General features: G+C 41.7%; 1 protein-coding gene across 2 annotated transcripts in view; it reads left to right on the top strand.

The window, feature by feature from the left end:
- Positions 1 to 11,015, top strand: part of LOC143286545 (uncharacterized protein C56G2.4-like) — a 17,336-nt gene extending 6,321 nt beyond the window's left edge. For both annotated transcript variants that reach the window (XM_076594152.1, XM_076594154.1), the window contains exons 4-10: positions 1,570 to 1,796; positions 3,265 to 3,445; positions 4,288 to 4,392; positions 4,858 to 4,978; positions 6,171 to 6,289; positions 6,960 to 7,260; positions 9,443 to 11,015. In XM_076594152.1, coding sequence (XP_076450267.1) covers positions 1,570 to 1,796; positions 3,265 to 3,445; positions 4,288 to 4,392; positions 4,858 to 4,978; positions 6,171 to 6,289; positions 6,960 to 7,260; positions 9,443 to 9,707 — 1,319 coding nt within the window. In that variant the 3' untranslated portion in view covers positions 9,708 to 11,015. The remainder of the gene's footprint in view (positions 1 to 1,569; positions 1,797 to 3,264; positions 3,446 to 4,287; positions 4,393 to 4,857; positions 4,979 to 6,170; positions 6,290 to 6,959; positions 7,261 to 9,442) is intronic.
- The last annotated feature ends 241 nt before the right edge of the window (positions 11,016 to 11,256 follow it).

Raw genomic sequence — 11,256 nt, 5'->3', positions numbered from 1 at the left:
GAATTATGACTTTGTCGTTGTTTGTAGGAGAGAAAAGTGGGCAGAATTATGACTTTGTCGTTGTTTGTAGGAGAGAAAAATGGGCAGAATTATGACTTTGTCGTTGTTTGTAGGAGAGAAAAGTGGGCAGAATTATGACTTTGTCGTTGTTTGTAGGAGAGACGACAAGTGGGCAGAATTATGACTTTGTCGTTGTTTGTAGGAGAGACGACAAGTGGGCAGAATTATGACTTTGTCGTTGTTTGTAGGAGAGCAAAGTGGGCAGAATTATGACTTTGTCGTTGTTTGTAGGAGAGACGACAAGTGGGCAGAATTATGACTTTGTCGTTGTTTGTAGGAGAGAAAAGTGGGCAGAATGGTTACGATGCTTGTCTGCAAAAGACAACAACAAAGAACAGTGTCCATGAAGGTCTAGGTTCGTGAATCCCGGTCTCGCCACTGTTTTAAAAATACATGGATAGCGCATGCCTTCTTTGAGCCCCCTTGCTAACTGAAGCCAGCGGAAGTGTTCAATCAGCCATTTTGCCTTCTCGTGTCAGTATAGCGCGAAGCGGTGACTTCATATGTGTAGCCGAACACTCAGCTGGCTCACGGCAAGCTTTCAATTGCTCGCGGTGTTAATTAAGCTGACATTCCTGTGTGTGCCTCCATGGCAAGTTTGCCTCACGTGTTACTACACTGTTTTCCTGTAATAACTTTGGTAAATAAACCGTTGGCAGATTTCAATCAAGACACAACATTTGGTATGTTGTGGGTGCAAGCATAACACGATTTCATCGAAGATACATGGTTACAGTTCAGAAACTACCACCGTTAGCAGACGACTTTTCAACGGACTGACGGCCGGATACGAGAAACAATATGGCGTCCAGTTGGCTTCAGCTTTCCTGGCCAATGAGCTATCTATTAATTTTTAGAACATTGCCTTTCTCCCAGTTTTAACTAAAAAAAATCTGAGCGTGTTGGTTGTTCGGATGAGCTAATAAACCGAGGTCCCTTGTGCGGCACAGACTTGGCGCGCGCACTAAAAATGAATCCATGGCAGTGCAAGTGTTGTCCTCTGGCAAACTGTTGTAGTAGAAACTCACCCTGATGGACACAAAAAATACATACTCTGCATGCACTCAGTGCGCTCAAAAGCCTGTCTAGCAGATGTGGAGTTGCATTTAAGGATTTTGTCCGAACGAAGTGACACCTCCTTCAGAAACTGAAACTGGTCATTGTGTTGTCTGTTCGGTTGAAAAGACAGTTGTATCAAAGTATTTGCCTCTGTACTTTTTTTTGTTTGTAAAAACAAAAAATGCATTCTGGGCATTTCTCTGTTCTTTAGAGTCCAAGTTACGAGAAAGCTTGTCCATGGGCTCAAGTTTTCCTCCATCACCGTGATACATATTTTTGTGCGTATGGCGTGTGTGTGTGTGTGTGTGTGTATGTGTGTGTGTGTGTGTGTGTGTGTGTGTGTGTGTATGTTCGCGCGAGCAATTGTCTGATGCTTGTCTATGTACATACGCACCATCGTTTTTGGTTGTAGTTTTTTTTATTATTATTGTTTTTTTTTCTTTTTTCCAGGAACTTACCAAGCTTGCGGAAATACCTACAACGTAGAGGCTTTCACTCACACCATAGACCCCACCAAAACCACGCCCATCCCGCTGTGGTCAGCCAATCACATGCCCTCGGTCACGTGGAAGTCAGAGAGCGACAAACTGTACACGCTGATCGTGTGGGATGCTGGGGCCTTGTTCCTTCATGCCCTGATGTACAACATCAACGGCTCAAGTCCTGACCACGGGAAGGTTGGTGACGTGACCGTTTCTCTTCTGGCGACTGAGGGAGAAAGGTGGCAGAGAATGGTTAAGACACCTATCTCCCAGTAGATTGTCCGATGAGTCTGGGTTTGAATCCCGGCCCCGCCCCTTTCTCACAGGTTTGACTTCGGAAATCTTCTTCTTCTTCTTCGTTCCTTGGCCGCAACTCCCACATTCACTCGTATGTACACAAATGGGCTTTTACGTGTATGGCCGTTTTTACCCCGCCATGTAGGCAGCCATACTCCGTTTTCGGGGATGTGAATGCTGGGTATGTTCCTATAACCCCACCGAACGCTGACAGATTACAGGATCTTTAACGTGCGTATTTCCTCTTCTGCTTGCGTATACACACGAAGGGGGTTCACATATGTTGACCTGGGAGATAGGAAAAATCTCCACCCTTTACCTACCAGGCGCCGTTACCGAGATTCGAACCTGGAACCCTCAGAATTAAGTCCGACGCTGTTACCATTCGGTTATAGCGTCCGTCTCTTGGGAAATCCAATTCAGCGTCATTCGGATGAGACGGTGAAACGAGGTCCATAGTGCAGCACGTACTTGGCGCACTGAAAAATAACCATCGCTGTTCTGTGGCAAAATGCTGTAGAAGAAATCCACTCTGATAGGTACACAAGTATATATTTCTGCATGTACTCAAGGCCTGACAAAGCGCGTTGAGTTAATGATGCTGGTCAGACAGACATCTTGCCAAGCAGATGTGGTGTAGCGTATATTTGATATGTCCTAAAGCAGTGACGGCGCCTCCTTGAGAAACTGGAACTGAAACTGAAACTGAAATCTCTTGACGAGCGCAATGGCCGAATGGTCTTTCAATCTGAAAACCTTTGGTTCGATACCTATGGCGACAAGCAAATTAATGTCTAGCTTATTCACACGGATATGTTTTTGTCAGCGCAGTATATACAACCTCACATATAAGTGTTACGGACATAGCTTGGTTCAGTATTGTTCGGCTTGTGTGTACTTTCGTGCCGTTTAAGAGACAGGAAATGACAATATCCGTTGATCAATTATTTAAGTAGTTACAAAATTTTCGACCTATCGTTCGTGCGCGTTACGTTACCCCTCCTTGCAATGGCAGCTTCTTAAACACCAGGATATGTATGTATGTATGTATGTATGTATGTATGTATGTATGTACGCACATATATATATATATATATATATATATATATATATATATATGTATATATGTGTGTGTGTGTGTGTGTGTGTGTGTGTGTGTGTGTGTGGTTATATTAACGACGACAACAATAAGGACAAGAATAACTATAAGGAGAAAGAAAAAAAAATGACAATGACGACGAGAAGGTGGAGGAAGAGGAAGAAGAGAAGGAAGAAGAGAATGAGAAAGAGGAGGAGGAATAGGAAGGAGAAGCAGGAGGAGTATATAGGAGAACTGTTACATGGAGAAACCTCATTTCCCTTGCAGACTGCCTGGAACTACAGAGGGCCCAAGAACCCCAGGGACAGGGACCAGCCCTACGCGTTCCTGCTGTACGAGCAGGGGTCGGAGAAAGAGGAGACCTTCGTCAGGGACATCCTGATCGCCATACAGTCTCAGAGCCTCAACCTCTCCCCTGTCAGCCTGGCCACCGCCCTTTCCCTCACCGGTAACGTTTGCGACATGTCTCTCTGTCTCCTTGCCTGTCTGTCTGTCTGTCTGTCTGTCTGTCTCTGTCTCTGTCTCTGTCTCTCTCTCTCTCTCTCTCTCTCTCTCTCTCTCTCTCTCTCTCTCTCCCAGAGCCGCAACCTCTCCCCAGTCGGCCTGGTCACCGCCCTTTCCCTCACCGGTAACGTTTGTGACATGTCTCTCTGTCTCTCTGTCTCTCTGCCTGTCTGTCTGTGTCTTTCTATGTCTCTGTCTGTCTGTGTCTCTTTCTGCCTGTCTCTGTCTCTGTCTCACACACACACACACACACACACACACACACACACACACACACACACATATATATATATATATATATATATATATATATATATATATATATATATGTATATATATATATATATATATATATATATATATATATATATATATATATATGCGCAGTTGCACACAAATACACATACACGCAGTTGCATGCATACACACACATATAAACAACACACACACATACACGCACGCCGCGCGCGCGCACACACTCACACACACGCACACACACAACACACGTACACGCGCACGCTTATCACGCACACACGCAAACACACACACCTCCAAGCGCACACACACACACACACACACACACTCACTGTCTCTCTCTCTCTCTCTCTCTCTCTCTCTCTCTCTCCCACCCGCCCACCACCCGTGACACGCATCGATTGCATACCCACCTTCTGAGTCATTCACACATGCCTAATTGATTGATTGATTGTGAAGACTGATTGATCAATCCACCCGTCCATGGACGCATTGATTGATTGATTGAGCTGTATTTCTCTTCCTTGTTAGGTCCGATTGGAGCGAGCGTGCTAACGGTCAGAACAGACCCCTATGCGATTGGGTACATGAAGAAAAATCGAATCACCAACTACTGCCCAGATCTGCTGACACCAAGTACGTCCCTGTCTGTCTGTCTGTCTGTCTGTCTGTCCGTTGGTCGATCTGTCGGTCGGTCTATCTGTGTGTCCGTGTCTGTATGTGCACACGTGTGTGTGTGTGTGTGTGTGTGTGTGTGTACATGATGGAAAATTGATCTTATGTTTCATTACAAATGCTGAGTTTCATCTCTTGTTTTGCAGGTCACAGAAAAAAATCAATAATTTTTTATTCTTCAAGTATTTCGTGTCATTTACTTGCTGAAGTCTTATTTTTGCATTTCCGTATCACAGTTTCTTATTCAATCAAGTTGCAAATTAAGGTGCTCAAAATTGCATCAGTTCCCCTACATATATTTAGACTTTTGTCAGTGTTTACCTGTTTTCCCTGTATACATAACTGTGTTGCTGTTTTATTTCTGCCCGTGAATTTGACTGCTCATCTAGTTATGTGGACTCTTTATTTTTCTTCTTCTTGTTCCAGAGTTTTCAGCTCTGCCCCTTTCTTATGACGTGAGTGGGGTCCGACTGATGTCATCGGTTGACGTCACGTTTATGTCACCGGAAATCTCCGTCAGTTCCTGTTCCAGAGATGTTCGTTTCGTGTACGTAGTAGACCTTTGCTTTTTCTCCTCGTTCTGTGCAAAACGCCGCTCTTCCTCTCTTTCCCTCTGCCTCTCTGTGTGTGTATATACGTCTGTCTGTCTGTCTGTCTGTCTGTCTGCCTGTCTCTCTCTCTCTCTCTCTCTCTCTCTCTGTATATCCGTTGTCTAATTATTTGTTTGTATGTTTTACTTGTATATATTTGCACTGTATTCTTTATAGTTAGTGGCGTTCCTATCTCCGTGAGCTTCCCAAAGTTGTCAGCTAAGGACGGTACTAGAAACAGGACGAAAATACAACAGACAAATGTGTTGTGTTTCAGTGAGGTACAGTATCAAGTTCTTAATGGTGTCGTGGTATTTTAGTGTGCTGTTTTCGTGATCTCTTCGTGTCTGTACTGAACCTTCTCTTTGAAAAAGCTCTACTATGTGCCTCTCAAGCAAAGACAAACAATCCTTCTGAGCCTATTGACAACTATAGTAACAGGCCTCTTGCTTTCACTTTTATTGTCATGAAGCTCATCGAACGCATTGTCTTCCGGAAACTATAGCCTCAAGTACAGCACTTCATCGACCCGCAGCTGTCTGCATACAAGCAGAACAGACCCACTGACCTTGGTTGTCACTCTTCTACGTAACACATACGCTCCTGTTGAAAAACTTTGTTCATTTGTTCACATTCTCTTTATAGACCTTTCTTCGGCTTTTGATACTATTCAACCGCATCTGAGGTCCTGAGGCTTTTAGGGGTCAGTGTCAACCCGAGCTTGATTCTATGGATCGTCAGCTTTCTTGTCAACAGGTTTCAGTTAGTCTGCTTTGCGTGTGCATTTTCCAAACCACATTCACTGGGTCACCTCAAGGCACTGTTCTGTCCCTTGTTTTGTTCACGCTCTTAACCAACGATTGTTTTGGAACTGAATCTGACCCTGTCATTAAATATAGGTATACCCAGACCATACTGCTTGCTCTACAAGGTCTTTCTGTCTGTTTGAAGGGGGTTGACAAGTTCACCACCCGATGTAGAGATAATTAACTGGATTTAAATGTTTACAAGACAAAAGAAATTATTATTACGAAGACCCTGTAGGATTTCAAATTGACCAAACTTTATAGTGGCAGGCCACGAGTGTAATGGTTATGATATAACATCATCGTGTTCAAACTGATTAACGTCTTCTTATGTCTCGGACAGGTCCAATACGAGGATACCCAACCCAATGGCTGATGGCCGTATTTCACCGGTGTACACCCGTCTCCAGCCTCATGTGACACTGGTCCCCACCAATTTCTTCGATAACTTCTACTTTTTGCGTGAGTTGGCTTGAAGTTGGGGTGTTTTTTGTTGTTGTTTTTTTTGTTTTTTTGTTTTTTGTTGTTGTTTTGGGGGTTTTTTTGTTTGTTTTGTTTGGTTTTTTGTTTGTTTTTTGTTGTTGTTGTTTTTTTTGTTGTTGGTTTTTTTTGGTTTTTTTGTTTATTTCTTGTTGTTTGTTTGGATATTGTTGTTGTTGTTTTGTTTGTTTTGTTGTGGTTTTTGGTGTTGTTGTTGTTGTTTTTAGGAGGGGGTTGAGGGGCTGTGAGGGGGGCAATTTATGTGTTTATACTCAGCTTAACTTACGGGAGTATCCTTTAAAAAAAAATTTTTTTAAAACCGTAACGATCACACGAGAGCTTTGAATACTTTGCCTCTCTATTTAAGTTGAAATTCTGTTCTATGGTTTATTTCATTTCATTCTGTTCTATTCTGTTCTGTTCTGATCTATTCGATTATATTCCCTGCCCTTCCATTCTATTCGATTTGATTCGATTCTGTTCTGTACTATTCTATTGCATTCCATTCTGTTGTATTTTAGTCTGTTCTATTCTATTCTATTCCATTCTGTTTCATTCTATTCTATTCTGTTTCATTCTATTCTATTCTATTCTACTGTTCAGTTTAGTTCATTGTATTCTATTTTATTCTATTCTATTCTATTGTTCCAAGGCCTCGACTTGACCCTTCTGCTCCTGGACGTAACCGAGGAGCTATCGGGGACCCCCGGCACCTCCCTCTCCCTCCTCCACTGGCAGGTCGTCAACATCCGAGAAGGTGACGTCATGTCAGGGGAGACCACGCAGCCCTACAAGCGACCCCTGCCTCTTGCGATGGGAGCAGGAGGAGGAAGTAACAGCGGGCAGCGGGTGTTCATGTTTCTGCTGCTGCGTCAGTCGGGCAGTTTGGAGAACGTGTCCGATCTTGTCCGCTTTACAGGGCGGGAGTCTTGTCCGCCTCGGATGAGAGACAGGTGAGTGAATCCATGTGAAACGAAATCACACCTGCATGCTTAAGATAATAATAATAATAATAATAATGATATTTATATAGCGCTGAATCTTGTGCAGATACAATTCAAAGCGCTTTCGCACCAGTCATTCACACGCATGCATAACTCTAAAACTGTAGAAACTAAAGACAAGGAAGGGCAGGCAAGGGAGGCTATTTTGGGAAGAGGTGGGTTTTAAGGCCAGACTTAAAGAGCTGAGTGTGGAGACTTGACGAAGCGAAAGAGGAAGTTCATTCCAATCGCAAGGTCCAGAGACAGAGAAAGAACGGCGGCCAACAGTCGAGAGAGATCCCCCTCCTTGCTCGAATAAAAAACGTATGGCCAACGCAGTTTTTCATACCAAGCCCCCATTCTTTGGAATCAACTTCCTCAGCCTCTCCGTCACTCATCTTCACTGCAATATTTCAAATCCAGGCTGAAGTCCAACCTTTTATCCCTCCTGAATAATGCTCAACAGCTCATCCCTTTTCCAGTATGAACTAAAATGACTGTTAGTGAGTGAGTGAGTTTTGATGGTTTCAGTTTTTGTTGGCTGTATTTTTGATTGTGTACTATATATGATTGTGTGATATGCCTTATGTGTGCGTGCGCGTGCGCGTGTGCTTGTGAGTGTTGTGGGCGTACGTCTGTGTGTGTGTGGAGGAGGGGGGAACGAATGAATAATTTTGAACTGAATGTTTGGTATCTTGTATACAATTTTTCCTTTTTGATATTAACTTACGTGTTCTATTTGTAAACGCTGAGGGCTTATTTTCAAGATTAGGCGTAAATGCTCATAATAATAATAATAATAATAATAACAATAATAACAATGATGATGATCATAAACGAAACGGAACGGGTTTTTTTTTTTTTTTTTCTATTCAACCACGGTTACAGAGATAAGTGAATATACTTTTTTTTTTCACCCAGTCCGATTGAGAGTGACAGTGGAGTGCTAGGGTAGGTAACAAAACAAAACAAAAAAAGAAAAAAAGGTACATTGAAAACAAGAAAAGGGGAAGAAAAAATAATAATGCTACGAATATATCATTTCCAAGACAAATAAAAGAAGATCGGACACAAGGTAACTTGAAAGATACGAAAGAGGAATACTAACTACGAAAGTCAAAACACACACACACACACACACACACACACACACACACACTGAAAGCAAGCGGTGTGTTGTACAAATCAAGAGAGTGAAAGCAGTAAAGAGAATATATTGACTGTTGGATATCCTGTACACACCATAATTATCCTTTCATGGAGAGAAAAAGACAGAAGATAAACTGGGAGGCGGACCGGATCGTATGTGGAGTGGGTTGGTTGCCTTGTGGCAACGCGTCCGCTTAGGAAGGGAGAGAATTTTGAGAGTGTGTGATCGAAACCGACACTCGCCGGAATTTTCTCCCCTCCCTCCTCTAGATCTTAAGGGAGATCCTGTGTGTAGCAGCATGCACGTATCGCACGTAAAAGAACCCACTGCGACAAGAGTTGTCTCTGGTAAACTTTTGTAGAAAACACAACAACAACAACAACAACAACAACAACTGAACAAATACACATGCAGTCAGAAAAAAAAAGGTGGCGCTGCACTGAGGCGATGCTCTCTCCCCGAGGAGAGCAGCCCGAATTTCACGCACAGGAAATCAGTTGTGACAAGAAAGTAATACAATACAATACAATACAATACAATACAATGATATAGAGATTTTTTTTTTCAAAAGACAGTGTAAGTATAAACTTGTATAAAGCAACATGATTACATTTTGAAAACTGATTTATCCAACAGTTCATGATATATTTTTTTGATATATTTTAGTAGGAGTTGGAGTAGTAGTAGTTGTAGTTCTTGTATGTTTCGTCATTTGATATTATCATCAATAATAGTAGTCTTTGGAGGAGGAGGAGTAATAGTAGCTTCGTCATTTAATATCATCATCAATCATATTAGTCTTTAGAGTAATAGTAGTAGTAGTAGTTGTTGTAGTAGTATCATCACTATTTTTTATTATCATCATTATTGTTATCATTACCATTATCATTATTATTATCTTCGTTATTGTTACTTTTTTTTTCTTTCTTTTTTTTTTTTTTCTTTTTTGTCATCGTTATTTATCACGAAGACTATCATCATCATTATCTGTCATGAAAGCAGATGCCAGTTCAACCTGACCTCCTTCGTCACGGAGCACCGGATGACAATAGAGGGGGCCAGCTGGTTCATGACGTCACCCGACGCCTACTCACGTCAGCAGGCCATCCAGCAAGGCCTGCAAGGGGAAGCGGAGGCCTGTCGTGGCGTCGTTCCCCAGCCCACGTGCACTGGCGGATCAGAGGTCACTCGTGCGTCTTCCTTGGTGGTAGTGCTCGGTCTGGTTTCCGCCTTGCAGCTGCTAATATGTCCGGTTCGCGAAGCTTAGTGTTGTTGAGCTGAGAAGGATTTCTGTTGTTGTTGTTGTTGTTGTTGTGTGTGTGTGTTTTAATGTGTGTAAATAAAGTAAATCCATCTCTGTGCGATTAAGCTCGCTTTTAATTGGCTGTGTGTGTGTGTGTGTGTGTGTGTGAGTGTGTGTCTGTGTGTGTTTTCCGTGTGTCCATCGTTAATTTGACCAAAGTCGTTTACTCTGGAGATACGTTTGTTTTTGTTTGTTTGTTTTGTTTTGTTTTCAAATTGTACCAAATTCGTAGTCTCTGGAAATATTTTGACTAACAATGTCAAGCGTGATTTAATGTACAAATAAAAAAAAATCACATAGGATTTTTAAATTTCCGTTTAGTGTTCAGATCCGCAAGATTTTAATTTGTCGTTTCCGCTACGTTGCCTGATTAGCATTCGGTTACAATGTGCTTTTAACACAGCATGATACTCCATTTCTTGTCCGCAGTTAAAAGAAAAGAAAAAGACGTTCTAGACAAAAAACAAAGAATGACACGAACTACACCATCGACGTTTTTTAATGCAAATCAATATTTAAAAGAGGGTACTAAATTAAAATAGAACGAGTGTGCTTAAAATTCGACTCAACGACGAGATTTGGGTATGCAGCTTTTTCAACTGTCATCTTGTCTGAAAAGATCGGTTCTGTGAGAATCGTTGGAAAGATTCGTTCAGTATGCAAGAGCTACGTTTCTATTGAAGTATCAAAGCGGAAAGAAAGTTCAAAAGGCTGCAACATTCTTTCTCTTTTTTTTTCTTAAACACAGTGATGTTGTGTTGCCGTCTTTTTTCTTCTTCGTCGTCGTCTTTTGTTGTTGTTGTTGTTGATGTTCTCATCAGAAGATACTGCAATGCACATGTTTCCATCCTCTTATGTTTTTTCGGTAGTACAAATCCCGTATGCTCTCTCTCTCTCTCTCTCTCTCTCTCTCTCTCTCTCTCTCTCTCTCTTGGTGTCACATTGCATGGACATAACAGAAATAAATTTTCCAATTTAGAACACTCGATGCGTTTATTAATTTCTTCTCTGTGTTCGAACGAAAGACATGTAACTTGAGAGTATCACCCGAGAGTGAGCCAACAAAAGAACACGTATATCCGACACACACACAAAAAGAAGTCCAGAAAGATGTACAATATCTACGGAACAAAACGGGGTCGCTCGTACCTAACAATGATTTTTTTTTTTTTTTTTTTTTTTTTAACAGAAAAAACAAGTAACTTTTCCTTCTGAACATGCGAATGAGGCTTGCAACTTTTAAAACAGAAGATTTCAGCCAATATAATCGTATCGTCTGAAATTTGCAGATTACGTTTTGGTTTGATGCGTGGATTCACATTCATATAAATGCATGCTGCTCAACATGGTATCCTACGAGATACATCCTTTTTGTCTATAAATTTAGCAGATACTATTCATTTTGTGGTATTCACATTCAAACATAGTGACTGTCATACACAGTGCTAGTTTGCAAAATGACAAAATAATCACCAACTTATAAAATAGAATCACAAAAATTAAACTTGTGCTC

The sequence above is a fragment of the Babylonia areolata genome, chromosome 10, assembly GCF_041734735.1.
Source record: "Babylonia areolata isolate BAREFJ2019XMU chromosome 10, ASM4173473v1, whole genome shotgun sequence".
NCBI lineage: Eukaryota > Metazoa > Mollusca > Gastropoda > Neogastropoda > Buccinidae > Babylonia > Babylonia areolata.
Note: the sequence above shows the minus strand (reverse complement) of the source record. Positions and strands in the feature narration are given on the sequence as shown.